Source organism: Lutjanus erythropterus, chromosome 5 (genome assembly GCF_056507025.1).
Source record: "Lutjanus erythropterus isolate fLutEry1 chromosome 5, fLutEry1.hap2, whole genome shotgun sequence".
In the NCBI taxonomy this organism is placed as follows: domain Eukaryota; kingdom Metazoa; phylum Chordata; class Actinopteri; order Lutjaniformes; family Lutjanidae; genus Lutjanus; species Lutjanus erythropterus.
In genome coordinates, this window is record NC_139321.1 from 37,952,407 (window position 1) to 37,968,575 (window position 16,169).

Here is a 16,169-nt window from a genome sequence, read left to right on the forward strand (position 1 = left end):
TGTAAAAGTTTGAGTTGAGCACAAAACTCAAAAATCTATTGCAGTATGTTGTACACCAAATTTCAAAAAAATTTAAAATTTCATCAAGCAAAATATGTATCAAAGACTGTGTCTGTGTCTCGGTGTGTTTTCCTCTAAATTGTGATGGTGACTCGTCTTCTTGAGTCTCCATAAGCTACGGCTGCCAAAAAAAAGTCTTCAGGGAAAAGAGAGAATTTAATAGTTGTGGCTCCAGACAGATTTTTTCCCCCCTTTTTTTTGCCAAAAATGGCTCTTTTGATCGTAAAGGTTGCAGACCTCTGACCTACACATTTGGTCTGTATGATTTACCTTGTTTTAATTGGATTTATTTACATGTTTCTGAGTTGTCAGTTGAAAGTGATCAAACTAAACTAAATTAAAACTAAAGGAAACTAAACTAAACTAAACTAAAATAAATAAATTAAACAAAACTTAACTAAATTAAAACTAAACTAATCTAAACACACACAAACCAAAGGAGTCTAGCTTATATAACGGCTGTTTCCCATGAGAAAAGGCTGTCTGATGACAAAGTAAAGTGGTGAAAATATTCTAAACATAGCGTACACTTTTTTATCTTTTGTTGCTGACCCCAACCACAGCAGTTCATTGGTTAGCCTCATATAACCATCCCTTTCAACTGTAAACACTGAGATCCATTATTAGAAAAGGAAAGAAACAAGGGAGAGCTTGTATGAATGTTTTAGAGTTTTGTTTGCTCCAGCTTAATTTAGATTTTAGTCTTTAACACACATTCCTCAGGTGTGCTAAAGGGCTAACATGAATGTCACAGATATGGTGTGGATAAACATATCTGATAAAGAAACCTATTGTTAGTCTAAAAACCCAGAGTGGTTCCTAATCCTGTGGGTCAGGGCCGCCACATAAGATCAATTTGAGGCATTGAATCAGGAAAAAAACTAAATCATTCTTTGGTTTCACTTGTCACAACTGGGACAAATGCAATGTAAATGACGAGGGGTCACAAGCAGACAAAGCCAACTTCCAGTTAGTGGGAAGGATTAAACTGTTGTCAGGTCACAGAGTAGAGATTGGAATTTTGCTATAAAGAATACAGTAAAACAACTGGAAAGAATTCATCAAATATCTTCAGACCAGGTGCAGAAAAACCTTTGGTTCAGAATTAGTTTCCATTATTTTGCCAGACATGGAAAATTACATTACACATTGAGTTTTCCAAGCCTTGGACCTGAAACTGTCAACACGACTTTAATGTATACAGTTGAATCCTGGAAGCAGAACATCTGTGTTACTGTAATGTGTGATTTTCTTACCAGTCAGTGTGTACTGCCACATTGCTCACAGCACAGTAGCCTGGTTCCTGATCATCGCCACACAGGTCCACAGTCAGGGACGCAGCCTAGAAACACACACACACACACACACACATGCACGTCACATGTGATTGTCTTAAGCCTCAAAGCTGTTAACTCACACTGCTGTTCCTGGAGGAGGCTCAGATTTTTGAACGGTAGGCTGCGGTTGACACGGTCGGTTGCGGAGCTCAAACGCCAACAACAAGCTGCGTCGGTCGCTGTTGTTTTGAGGCAGATGGTGACCAATCAAACGCTCGATCAATGTCAGCCACTCTGCTTCGTCTTTTTTATAACGTGCGTCATGTGGGAGCGAGTACTTGTGATGGTTCAGTACAAACACTGTCAGGGTTGACTCCTCTGTTCCAAATGAGGCTCAGTTCACTTTTAGTTAAAGGGATAGTTCACCCAAAAATGAAAGTTCAGTCATTATCTACTCAGCCTCATGCCAATTGAGGGTCAGGTTTATTTTGTTAGTCAGCTAAACACTACTGGAGTTTCACAGGAAAAGTGTTGCAGAATCTGTAAATGAATGGTGTCTGGTTTTCAAATATATGGTACTTTTACAGATCTTGACTGATGTACCAAGCTTGCTAAACTGTCATGAAAGCACGTAGCAAGATGTGTCAGGACTTAAGTCTATTTGGGTCTTTTTTGTGGGAGAAGGCTCACTGTTTAAGCTTGAAGACACAATTTTATTTGATCTCAACAAACACTCATCTCAATTTTGTCTGACAAAAAATCTGTATTACAGTCTTTGAGCTAAGGTAATTTAGCTGCTGGTTGTAGCTTCATTTAGCATACAGACACGAGAACTGCTCTGCCAGAAAATAAAAAAAGTATTACTCATTTTAAAGTTTGTTTAAATGCCAGTGAAGACTACAATGTTCATGTTAAACAACAATATCTGTTAATTATAGTGTCAAAAGCATGAAAAAATATCAAAGGGCTCCTTCAAGACCTCAGTTCAGTTCAGTTTCTTTTGTCCTGCCTGAAATTTTGGACCACAGCTAGCAGGGCAAAAGGACAAAAGTCTGCGTACTGTTTGGCTCCAAATAAATATTTGAACTCTCTTTTAGGGCATTCTCTTTAAAGGCAACATTTTGATCTGGAAGATCTTCCTCAGGCCATATAGCAACACCAGACAGTAGGTAGGGTGTGAATAAAAAAGAAGGAGAGAAAATCGATCCTATTGTGTGCCCAGGACTTTCTTTTCTTTCTGCTGTGGTACTGAAACTGGTATCGAGCGATGTTGTTTACACTGGTGTTGTACAACTCGATGTGTTCGCTGCATCACCCATGTATTTACACATCACACTAGATTTTCAAAGCAAAAGTGGCCAAGACTTACAAAAATCCTTTAAAGCATCTTGTTTGCAACACAATCCCCTGCCCTGGTATAATTTTATGGTGCACATTTTCTGGACTGAAAACACATGAGAGTGTGTCAGACTGAATATCGTCTTATGCACTGTGGCATGTCTTTTGCTGCAGGGTTCTGCTTTGACACATAATTTCTCCCTGATTGTTTGTGTAACTAAGTCCTGTACAACGTTTAGCACGAGCTTTGTCCACTAAATGGCGGGTAGACCAATCATTTTTCATCAATTCATCACAGCGGTTGATGGACGAGTGGCATAAAAATGCCATACATGACAGGAAACAATTCCTATTTCCCGTTAATGGTACGAAAGCTTTTGGCCAGATGTGGGTTATTCTCTCGCTGTCTCTGTGCTCTGAGAGGGAACGACCCTGCGAGGAAGAAAAGAAATGAGCTGGTGAGGAAACTGTCCGGAAAAGTGTGTGAAAGTGTTGAAAAACCGGGGGCAATCATGCTCCACCTCTCCTGGATCTTAAGTAAACACAGACCACACCGGCTCGGAACTCCGACACAAATCATCCAGGAGAGCACGACCCCACCAAGAGCACACACACACACACACACTCTTTGTCTTTAGCACTTGACTCACACTTGAGTCACACACATGGACACGTACGCAGAACCAAGTCAGAGTAGAACACTCACGCAAACACACCAGCACGGTGACAACAGCGAGGCGAGGAACAGCAGAACTCATTTGTCACAACACATTCGTGACTCACAGAAACACCATCAAGAACCACAAGAACATTTTATTAATGTCTTTCCCTGTGATCAAAGCTGCTACAGCCGTGCCTTAAATGCAGTACAAAGTGCCTCTCACTGTGTTGTAGAAAACATTTATCAAGAAACCCTGGAAATTAGTACCGAATGTAGCACAAAAAAATGAGTAGCGTGTTTTTGTCCTTGGCTAACATGGGGGGAAAAGTGAAGAAAGCGCCACTGGAGATCATTGTTCTCCCCATGACTAATAATGAAAGGACCATCGCGTTGCTCTTTCTTGTGGTGCAGGCACTGAGTAACCGCTGTTACGCATTTGTTTTTTGCCGGTTTCTAGGATAAATAACGGCTAATCAAAAACTTGATGATTAGCTGCTGGTGCTGATCAGCTACAGCAAGTCCTAATCTGTCAAACTACATTTGCGAGCCTCATTCACCGAAGATTTTGTGTTGTTGTTCTCATTCAGAACCCTGATTTAAAATAAACTAGCCGAGGAGTTCCCAGCTGTGACCTTTTCCAGACAGTCAGTTACTGTCACACGATTGAAATAATTGATACAAATGTGTCATTTCACACAAATGCAGCGAGACGTAGCCTTATATGGAAATGTAGCGGCGCTGATTATGCTGACAATCATATTTCATGAATGGCTCGTGCAGAGGTGGCCTTCATCAAGTGCCAATCCACGACAAGTTCGCACACTTAAAGGACCAGTGTGTTGGATTTACCGGCATCTAGTGGTGAGGTTGTATAATGCAACCAAGTGAATACCTCTCGCCTCATCCTGCAAGTGTGTAGGAGAAACTATGATGGTCGCAAAAATTGATTTCAGGTGATTATACACTAAAAAAAAACATATTTATAAATATTATGTTCCATTTCTGCTATAATCTGTGAATAGAACCCTTTAAAACGTACGCACTGGACCTTTAAGAAGGTTTGTTCATCCAACTTAGAAAAATCATACTCGAGCAAACCTCCAAGAAAATGTAAGAGAGGTTAAAGGTAAGAATACATAAATATAAATGTTCTCGTCTCTGTTAAGAACTATACCAAGAACTATAACTATAACAACACTATAAATATGTTGTTTTAAAAATCCCTCTAACTCAGGTGCATAACAGAGCCCAGAATAGTAACGTTGGGTTCACTTTCAGAGCGATTTGAAACACTGATAGCCAATCAAAATCTTAATTTAAAAGGTATGATCTACAACTAATTGAATGCCTACATAGTGTAATATTCGGCTAAAAATGTATGAATGCATGAAATGTATGAAAATGTAAAAATCATAAAAACTATTCAGAGTATTAGTTACAAACACAACAAAACACATTTATTTCCTCATTTCAGTTTTTTTGTCATTTTCCTCAAATTCAAAGTCTAAGTTTTCCATGTTGACCAAATGAGGTGCAATTGCTGCCATGAGTATTGATTAAATATCCATGAATATATTCTTTTTATTAGATACATTCTTAAATCTGATTAATTGATCAGTGATTAATCACGAACCTATTGTAATAATACCATAGTGTAATACTTAAGCATGAGTAAAAGTACAGACTTGAAAATCTTCTCATAAAAGTACAAATACCCCCAAAAAACTACTTAATTACAGTAATCTGAGTATTTGTAATTAGTTACTTCCATCTCTGTGTGTAAATAGGTTTTTGTGGTAAAGTCATGTTTCATGAGTTCCATAAAGCTCTTTTGCAACAGCTGATTGTCTTGAATTTAGCATTGTTTGGATTCAGGCAGCTTCTTTTCAGCAAAAAATACTGTACACTACCTGCTTAATACCAAACAGACACACAAAAAGTTAGCAACTAGCTGCTTGGGGCATTTAGTAGCTCACAAACTAAAAGGATGATAAATATTGGAATTCTACTCATGAGGTGGCCAGAAACATGATTCCAAATGAATGGCAATGCAGGATGGGTAAGTTGGCAACTGTTGGCTAGCACATTCACCATATCAACTTTTGTAAGGTGACAATAAATGAATGTTTAAAGTTTGTTGCACTACTCCAAAGTGTATGAAAGTGTAAGAAATTCAAGAAATAGATTCAGGTCTAATCAACGAAACTGATATTGAAACCTTGGATAATGTCACCATTTTTCCTTAATCCTGTAATCAAATCAAATTGTACTGCCATTTATATCAGGGCACATATTCAACTGCACTGTACTGTGCAACTCACTGTGCCAGAGTGTCATTTATTGCATGTGACAATTAAATTTATCTGGACGATAATGATTGTAACACAATCCGTGAACTTTCTGCTCCCTCCCTGATTACTTGGAGCAGTCATGATGAAGTGGTGCATGACCGTGTCCGTGGTTTCTGTCTGCTTTTGACATCGGCTCCGAATTCAGGAGGCTGGAACCGAGAACAGACCTCAAGCCTGACCACCGAAATGACCCACAGCACCTTCTGCAAACATCACGATCAGGTTCGCTTTACACCGCCCGAGGGAGTTGGCACTTGAGGCATGACACACACACACACACACACACACACTTCTCTGTCATTCTTCAAGAGCCCTTACACGGCCACCTCCGCATACCGTTCACGGGGCACTGTACGCGGACAGAATCACAGTCCTCGACGTGTGCTGTATTCCTTTCCATCCCGTCACTCTGCACCATCTCAAAACTGACAATTTAACGATTTTACCAGCTTCCTATGAAACTCTCAGAGCACGGTGGGAAATGACAGATTTGAAGTCCAGCAGGAGAGCTACATTATAGAAGGTCTGACAGGGCCGGGTTGGATTTTTTTTTTTCCCTCCTCTTTCCTTGCCACTGCATTGCTGGCAGGGAGAAGCCTCTCATTCAGAGCACAGGAGACAGAATTTCAACCTTCAGGGTCATTTTGGATCCTCGTATTGTAAATCACAACGAGCCATAAAATATAATTACAAACCATGAAAACCATAAGCTGAGTTACCCATGGTTTGAGGGAGTTTAATTATCATCTGATGGTGCAAAAAAGAATATGAGGCCAATTTTGGATGCAGGTTTCAGCCATAAAAGCCCAGGACATAAATGCTATGGAATAGTGCAGTCCACGTTTTTTTGAGTCCACACCATGTGGCGTTTCTCAGATTTTCCGCAATGTTTATGCTACTAGACCCTTAAGAACTATTAAACCACTAAGTGAAAAGTTTCTCAAGAATGCGTGATGAAAAACGTTTGACATGTGAGCTAATTCCAACCATAAAATCTTGACGTTCTTACCATCCCAGCTCTCCTGGCGATGACTGTGTGAAACTGCCCATCTGAAACTTTTATCATGGTCATCAGTTTATAAGTTCCACTCCCCAAGTTGAAGGAGAAGCGCATCCGTCCCTCGAAGATCTCCAGAGCCAGGAACTCCGCCTTGTCTCCGGTCTGGTTATCGTGGTTGTACATAAGCAGCGCGTTGCTCTTCAGAGTAGCAAACTTGATATATATGTAGTTGTTGTTGGGATCCAGAGACGGAAACTCCATGTAGGAGAGCTCCTCAAAGCCGTAGCTGTTCAGTTCACAGTGTTTGCCGAAAACCCCTGAGGACAAAAACAGACCAAGAGGAGGACTCAGAGAGGAAGCCAATGAATGATTCACGGTGCTGCTGTGATAAAAATATCTACAGATAAAACAGAATCGCTTTTATATGTTCTGTATTTAGTGGTAAAAAAGCAGATACCACTGCTGTCAGATCATAATTGCAATCAAAATTTATGGTTTTCAGTAATCCTAAAAAGGATGATAATATCACATAATGTAATAGACATAGAGTTTATATTAAGCTACATTTTTGGCAGTTAAAATGAACAACAAACTTCATATAGAGCATATGAAGAGAAAAGTGTGTAATTTTAAACAAAGTTCTACACTTGTTCACTTATTCTGCCATATCTTGAATACTGCACAGAGTTGTAGGGTAACACATATATGACAAATATTAAACCTCTGCATATAGTCCTGAAAAGAGCAACATATCAACATATAAACAGGCTGTTCATTAAATGATATGTGCTGAAGTTCAAAGATTTGATTTAAAAACATTATCAGTAATATAATTATAAGATTATTACCTGAAATTGTACAGTTGTTTGTTAAGTTTAAATAGCAAGGATCATATGTACATACATAATTGCCAACCTTGAGAGCTCAAAGTAAGGGAGGGGGACGAGGGTGTTGAGTTTTATAGACTTTGTGTCCTGCATTATGTTGACTTTTCATGAAAGAAAACAACAAAATACGTAGTGACAGATGCCTGCAGATTATCTATAACTAACATTTATTTACAGAATCTGACCACAGCATTCAGCATTGACCAATTTCAAATTTGATCACAATAACACTGAAAATTAATATTTTATAATCGATTCTCCAAGGTTTTGGAAGTTCGGCTGCTCTTAAAAAAAACTGACAAAAAAAGACAAATTTCTTTAAAACTTTCCGCAAGAAATGGGAATTCTTCTTCCCAAGATATCTAAACTTTGCATGAATTTACCACGATACTGCAGGCACACGTCACGTGCATAACAGTAAATGACATTTGTCACAGCTGTATTGTTGTCCAGGTGGAAACACAGGGCTTATACATTCTGTCCGGTGCCAGAAAAGGAACGAAAGATGTGAAAAATTTATCAGAAATCAGGAGAAATATGGGAGAATGGTGACCCCCGGAGAAAACCAGGAGAGGCCGACGAAAAACGCGATGCTCCCGGGAGAATTGGGAGGTTTGGCAAGGATGTACACATGCAACTTTAAAACAGATGTTTCAATACATATACTGAAAACTGTGGAATTCTCTGGACAATGGTTTAAAATGTTGCTTGAATATTATTCAATTCATAAAATGTATAGAGAAAAAATAATGCGCACGTACTAAGTAATATTTATTTCAAGATTTAAGATGTTTTGAGGGTATTTGAATTGGCTGAATCTTCTTAGTGACTGTAATTGAATATTCATTTTTGAATCTTTTTATTTGATCTAGGAAAATGAAAATTTATGTTATGTTATTATTAAGGAAGGGGAAGATTTAACTTCCTCCTGCTCCTTTTTCAATCATGGAACGTGTGTAAGTTGTTTGCTTTAGTGCACCACTTGTTTTGTGAAAATAGGTATTACAATGACAAGAATGAAACACACAAAAGTAAGCTAAAAAACTTAACTAAAACTAATCTGTCGTCTTTGAAAAGAAACTTCTTTTCGCCTAAATTGGAGTCTTACTGGTGACAGCAGAAATACAAAGCATGAAAAATGGAGACACAAAATGAAATGACAGTGTCCACATTTGTTTAAGAAATCATGAAGTAATAATGGCATAACTTTCTTTTCTTTAGGAAGATTGCATGAAATTGTCCATCTTGCTTTTCAATTTAGCAGGGCTCGCTAACGCAGCTACAAAGTTTCCTACTATTACTTACCAAATGGACAATGACAGTAATATCCATCCACCCGATTCTGACAGGACCCGCCATTAAAACAAGGGTTACACTCACAGTGATTGATGATGGAATCACACGTTTTGCCTGGGTTCACAGAACAACACAAATTAAAATGGATGAGGTGGCAGACAACACAGGAAAACCCTGAGGGGAACACAGTTCACTTTCCCCCCACAGGCAAAGTCATGCAGGCCTTTCATCACCTCACAGCTGAGAAATACACTGCAAAAAAAAAAAAAAAAAATCTGGGCAATAACAAAGCACTTAAACTCACGGTGAATCCTAAAATCTTGTTTTTGTTAAAACAACCATAAAATGCATAATAGGCAGATGTAATTTCACCTGTCTTTGTGCAGTTGCACTTACTTGAACTTTTTCTTGATAAAAGTGATGCTATTTTAAAATAAAAATCGCTCGTCCAAGATGACATCATTTGGTCTGAAACAACATCTTGAAACTTTCATAGGAAAAACTAAATGATCTCACTCAATTGGCAGATTCTTCTCACTAGCAATAATCAGATTTTCAAACTGGTTGCAAGATAAAATTACACTTGGATAAGTTTTTTTTTTTTTTTGCAGTGCATAAGAGACAAACATTTGCAATGTACATGAATTGCTGTCACATATTTAAAGGGACAGTTCACACCAAAATCAAAAAAACACATATTTTCCTCCTGGCCTGTGATGCTGTTTATTCATCTAGATTGTTTAACCGGTTGATTCTGCACCATGGTTCTGATCCGTCCTCCACACAGCTGTGAGCCCTACCGGCAGTGTTTCAGAAGCATTTCAGCAGCGGAGCATTTTGCCTGCCTGATTATGTTTACTCACTCAGATTTTGTTGATTAGGTTCTCTTTTCTTGCTCTTTGTGCTTCTGGTTAAACAGTTTTTTTTTCTATCTGTCTTCATGATCGTGAGACTGCACGGGGTCTTTTATTTTGAAAATTAACCAGATTCTCCCGGCCTTTTCTGCATAGACTCGCTGCATATTTGAAGTGGAGTGGAGAGCCGCTTCTGGGATGCGCCAAGGCGCTACTGGTGGAATCACTAGCATTGTGTAGATGACGTGGTGCAGCCGTGATGCAACGCAGCCGCAGCCACGCCTGGTGGAATTTAGCTGTAAGTGTGAGCTGCAAGAAAACATTGGAAGAACTCAAAACCAGTATCTCTTTCCAACCCCGACCCTACTCCCCACTTTCTATTAGAAAGGAAGTAGTTCCAGTAGATTCTGCTGCAGCAAAAAGTAGTCCCTACATGACACAGCTCACAATAAGGTCTGTGGATGATCATTTGAGTAACTGCGTCATGATTTCTGGAAAGAGACACGCTGCTGTTGAGTTTTTCAAGTGTACTGTTGGCAGAAATCCCTACAGCTGATATCTCCAAAACTCTGCAGCTCCCATCAAAACAGTAGAGATGGATAAACAACACTACAGGCGAGAGGAAAAATATTTATTTTTGATTTTGGGGTGAACTGTCCCTTCAACCTCATGATACGGAACGTGACACCGATAATGAAAATAATGCGCTTTGGCAAGACAATAAATGATTCAGGCATGGTGCAATACAAGAAGACTGACAATGAACTTCTGCAAATACATTTTAGGCTGTAAATCCTGCGACAAGTTGCTTAATGGAGATAAATTCTGCTGCCAAATAGCAGGCGGAGAAAACAGGAAGTTGAGAGTTCACAGCGAGGGCATGCAAACTACTGTAAGTCAATAGGTGCATTTCTTCAGGAGGATCATTTATCTTGATGAAACCTACAGATTTGTGGCCATTTTTTATCGTCATAATAAAAAGGGACAGTAATGACTTGACTTGAGGCAAATCGTCTGCTACAGCCCGCTTTGAAAATGTCTTTCAGATGCTGGAGACAGTGGCTGGACAACTTGCAAGATTCAAATGACTGCTCTTAGTAATTCCATTTAAAATCCACTCCCCCTTTATCAGGGGTAATAATGCAGTGTATTCATTACATCTCCAAATGAAACAGCCTGATTGGATCTTTTATAAAGCTGCTCATTTGTCATACAACTCACAACAGAGCCAAATGAGAAATCCTTGATTAAGTCTGTGTACAGTTGGATTAGAAACATATCTGTGTGTGGTCATAGCTGCATGCACACAAAGGCACACAATGAAATGTGATACTAGTGGACTGTGTGTGGAGTCTACGCTCAAGTCCTGACAGGGTCAGCTTCGCATCATCCTATTTATTAAAGCAAACATGGCAGGCTGATATACATCACAGCTGATACCCCCCAACTAGTAATCTGAAAACCAAACTGTTTTTGGCAGCCATGCTTGTATGCTATGGCTACAACACCTCGTGGAAACATTCAGAAGCAAATATTTTCCTTGGACCCAAACGCCACGTGTGTGAGTGCATTATTGTGTGAGTGTAAGTGTGTGTGTCCCAGCATGTTTTTTTTCCAAGCCTAACATGAGTGACTCTGTGGTCGGACATAAAATGTGACTCCTGAGTGTATAGTACCTGCAAATCCGGATTTGCAGAGGCAGTTGAAGCCGCCGGGGAAGTTCTGGCACAGCGCCCCGTTCTTGCAGGGATTGGAAAGGCATTCGTTGACATCCCTCTCACAGGCCATCCCGGTGAAACCTTCAGGACAGGTGCAGGAGAAACCCCCCACCAGATTGTGGCAGGTGCCGCCATTGTGGCAGGGTGATGGCTGGCACTCGTCGATGTCTGTCTCACACAGAGCTCCTGTGTATCCTGGCCTGCAGCTGCAGGCGTAGGGCTGCAGGGGGTGGTTGGAAACAAGGATCACTGGGACACTTTCTTCTGTCTTCATATCAGGCCCGACACTGAGACGCCGCTTGCAGCTGCCTCCATTCTGGCACGGGTTGCGTGTGCAAGGATCATGGTCCACCGCATCTATTTGCACCCCGCTCTGTCTATATAAAATGTCTTTGATACTCTGGAAGAATGTGGCCACGCCGCTGGGGTTGACATATTGTCCGTGGCCCCTTTTCACAGCTGCCATTAGGAAAGTCTGATTGTTGAGTTCAAACGCCCCATAAAGCAGCACCCCTGTGCCTAGTCCTGCTAGCTGAGAGTTGGCAATGCGTAGGAAGCTGAGGTAGTGGTTGGTAAGGAAGCTTTTGACTCCTTGAGATTGGAGTCGGATCAGTATGCTGTTGTCCACTGTGGCATTTGTGAAACCCATGAAAAGGACTCGGGCTGTATTGCTGACTGAGCCGTGGACACCATCACTGCTACGGATAGTTATTTCAAAAGTTCCATCTGTTGAGCGGGCTTTAGAGTTGAGGTTGCACGTTCCAGTTGGGATACTAAACAGACCGGAAGATGGAGGAATAAGGGAGCAATGGAAACGATCTTGAATGTCAGGGTCTTGAGGTTTGACATCTCCCAAAGAACCTCCAGGAAACATATTCCCAAAGTAGTGGACGAAGATTTCCATGGATCTTGGCTCTGAAGGATTGTCATTCTGATCATTTATTTTGACGTGAATCGTTCCTGTTGAGGACATTTGAGGCACGCCAGAGTCCTTGATCACAACAGAGAGGTAGAAGTCACTAATCTGCTCTCTGTCGATCTCCCGACTGGTGGTTAGCACTCCAGCTGGACTCAGGCTGAAGTAGCTGTTGGCAGATCCAGAACTCAGAAGGCTGAATAAGAAAGGGCCTTGGTTGGGTGGTAGATCGGGGTCAGACGCTGTTAATGTTGTAACTGCAGTGCCAGCTCGCTGATTCTCCATTACCTCAGCGTAAGCGGTTGTCAAGGTCGGGCCGTTATCATTGATATCTTCCAGATTTACGATCACAGTGGCGCTTCCGGTTGCAGGAGGCGTGCCAGTATCCACAGCGAGAACTGTTAGATTATACACAGGAGTTGTTTCTCTGTCCAGCTCTGCAGCCACTGACACTTGGCCAGTTTTTGGGTTGATAGTGAAAACATTTTTATCAAACTCAGCAGCAATGGAGTATGAAAATCTGCTCCAGCTCGGGACAGAGTCCGAGTCCTCAGCACTCACAAAAGTAACCAGACCACCCGGTGAGAGACCTTCACTAACCTGCACGTCGTACAGTTCTTGGGTGAAAACAGGAGGGTCGTTGGCATCGAGAACTGTAATATTCACAAACACCTCGTCAATATCTGCCCCGCGTATGCTCCCTGCATTCTTTGCCAACACCTTCAGTGAAATCTTTTCCTCTTTCTCACGGTCTAGAGTACCTGTGACATAAATCTGGCCTGTTTTCTTGTTAATACCAAAGCCTTTCTTTCTGCTTTTCCCAAAAATGAGGTAGTAAACCACTCCATCATCCCCTTGGTCTCGATCACTGGCGAACACTTCCCCGACCACTGTGCCTTTTGGAGCAGCTTCAGAGATTTCAAAGTAGTACTGTTTGGAGACAAAGCGGGGTACGTATTCATTGGCTCCCTTTAGCTGAATGTTGACATTGGCGAAGCTGCAGCGCTCCTCGTCTGGGACATTGAAGGCCTTTACTGTTAAATGGTAGACCTGCTTAGCCTCGTAATCCAAGAAGCCCTGGGTGGTGATGGTGCCCGTGTTCGGGTCAATAACAAAGAGGTCACTGTCTGATGACTGTATCACGTAGGCCATCACCGCATTAGCTCCCGAATCGCGGTCTGTGGCGTTCATTTTGACCACAGTGGTGCCACTAGGAACGTTCTCCTGCACGACGGGGAAGTACTCATCAGGATCAAACAGAGGAGGGTTGTCATTCACATCAGTCACATGTATTATGACAGAGACGTAGCTTGTTTTTGCAATCCAGCCGCCGTCAGTGGCTGAAACTCTAAGCTCATGTTGTTGCTTCTCTTCAAAGTCCAGAGGCTGAGCTAGGGATAACACTCCAGTTTTACTATTAAGTGAAAACAGACCCTTGTCGTTGCCTGAAGTAATATTGTATGTGATAAGGCCATTCATTTCTTTATCTTTGTCTCTGGCAGACAGAGTCCTTATTGCTGTTCCCACAGCAAGGCTTTCAGGTACAGTGGCTGAGATTTGGCTTTGTGAGAACTCAGGCGTGTGGTGGTTTTCCTCTGTGACCGCAATTCGCACCGACGTTCGCGCCGACAAAGGAGGATTTCCTCTGTCGCTGGCTGAAACGTCAATGAGGAAAATTTTATTCATGTCAGATGTGAGGGAGGAGGCAACAGTAACCCATCCACTTGTCCTATCTAATTTGAATTTACTGGAGCTGTTCCCACCTGTTATCATGTACTCAACCTCAGAATTAAGGCCAAAGTCTTTCTTGTCATGAGCTATGACCTTAATCAACCTGGTGCCAACCTTGACACTTTTAGTGACGGGAGTAAAGTAGCTCGGTGAATCAAACTCAGGAGGATTATCATTGCTGTCGACAATGTTTACAATTACTGTCGTTTCACTCATCAGAGGCTTGACTGCCCGGTCTGAGGCTGTGACAATGAAGCTGTGGCGATTTATATTTATACTACTAGCACCTGTTGAGTTCTGATATTTTAACTGCTGCTTCACAAATATCTCTCCAGAGCTGGCATTAATTCTGAAATACTCTGACTGGGACCGGATGAAATAGAAGATTTTGCCATTGAAACCCTCGTCAGGGTCCGTGGCGGACACCTGCGTGACCAGGGAGCCCACCTCAGTGAGCTCAGGGTAGTCCAGATAGTAAGAGGGACGGCTAAATCTTGGGGCATTATCGTTTATATCTGTTATAAATATGGTGACGTCTGTGCTTACTGTCCAGCCGGAGTCATGAGCGGACACTTTGACAATGTAGTGATCTGTGTCTTCTCTATTGAGCGGCCTGCTTATTGTTATATCTCCTGTGTTCGGGTTAATACTGAATGGGAGGCTGGTGTCTGTAATCGAATATCGGCTGACAGCATTTGAACCAGCATCCTCATCTGTGGTGGTGACCCTGGTGACAGTGTAACCCACAGGGGCGTTTTCAGCCACTGTGGCACTAAAGATCTTGGAAAACCTTGGAGCATTGTCATTCACATCCAGCACGTTGATTAGAACTTTGACTGCTGTGTTTTTGGGCGGCAAACCGCGGTCGGTGGCTTTGACTTTCAAACTGTACTGAGCTACTTTCTCCCGGTCCAGCGGCCTGGTGGTTCGGATTTCACCGGTCGCTCTATTGATGCTGAAACTGTTCTCCTTGTTGCCATCGATGATGGCGTATTCAAGCTGTCCATTGGGCCCACTGTCCAAATCAACAGCAGACACCATCAGCACCCGCTGAGGTGAAAGGTTCTCCAGTATCTCAGCATGGAAGGGATCCTTATCAAACACAGGGTGGTTGTCGTTTACGTCCAGTACTGTTATTTCCACTTTCTCATAAGAGGAATAAGGTGGGAAGCCCTGATCTCTGGCCTCAATCCAGAGAACGTACTTCTGAATGTGTTCATAATCGAGCGGATGTCTTATGGACAGCTCGCCTGACAGCTGGTCAATATGAAAGGCATAATCCAGGTTGCCACTGGCGATGTAATACGACAACGGCCCACCCCTCATAGAGGATCCAGTCACCGTTGTAACAACGTGGTTGGTCGGCTGGCTCTCAGGGAATGTGAATGCGCGCTCCTTCAGTTTGATGACAGGGAAGTTTCCTCCCGTAACAAAGCGGACAGTCACGGTGGTCGTGTCCGTTTTGGGGTTAGTTCCACCATCTTTGACTCGGACTGTGAGGGTGACCTCTGAGCTTCCAGTTAGCTTCTCATTGGCAGTGATGGCACCTCTGACTGGGTCGATCTTGAACTTCTCAGAGTTGCGCCCGACCAGGGAGTAGTGCAGCTGGGCGTTGGAGCCTGAGTCCTCGTCAGTGACAGTAACAGCAAAGACCAGAGACCCTAAAGACATAGACGAGATTTCAGTCAGGTGTTTGTGTGATAATTCAGTTTTAATGCACATAAGCACATACATATTATGAGTATATAAATGAAAGTGTCTGAAAATGAAAGGAGCTTTAACAATAATTTCTTGTAACCATGAAGTCTTGTTACATGTGTTTTTCTTCTTGAATCTCTTCTAGTAGGAGTATTAAGGCCTGGCATAAGGTGAAAAAAATGAGAGGAGTCTAAACATCAAGAATTTGAACCTATTATTAGGGACTCATACTAAAAGTTTGACTTGACTTGCAACATTTTGACTTTAATCTTGAAAGGCAAAATGAAAAAAAAAAACTCCCTCCTCTCAATTTTGTCCTGATGCCTGGCTCTGATACTCTTCAACAGCTTGAGACTGAAGTTAAAAAAAATATATATGTATA

The 16,169-nt window shown here is 41.7% G+C and overlaps 1 protein-coding gene across 1 annotated transcript in view; it reads right to left on the minus strand.

Annotated features, from left to right (window-relative positions):
- fat4 (FAT atypical cadherin 4) overlaps positions 1-16,169 on the minus strand; it is a 166,217-nt gene that overhangs the window by 17,616 nt on the left and 132,432 nt on the right. The window contains exons 9-12 of the mRNA XM_084719787.1: positions 11,401-15,750; positions 8,880-8,984; positions 6,697-7,004; positions 1,317-1,402 (exon numbers count right to left, since the gene is read on the minus strand). Of these exons, the coding sequence (XP_084575913.1) occupies positions 1,317-1,402; positions 6,697-7,004; positions 8,880-8,984; positions 11,401-15,750 (4,849 nt within the window). The remainder of the gene's footprint in view (positions 1-1,316; positions 1,403-6,696; positions 7,005-8,879; positions 8,985-11,400; positions 15,751-16,169) is intronic.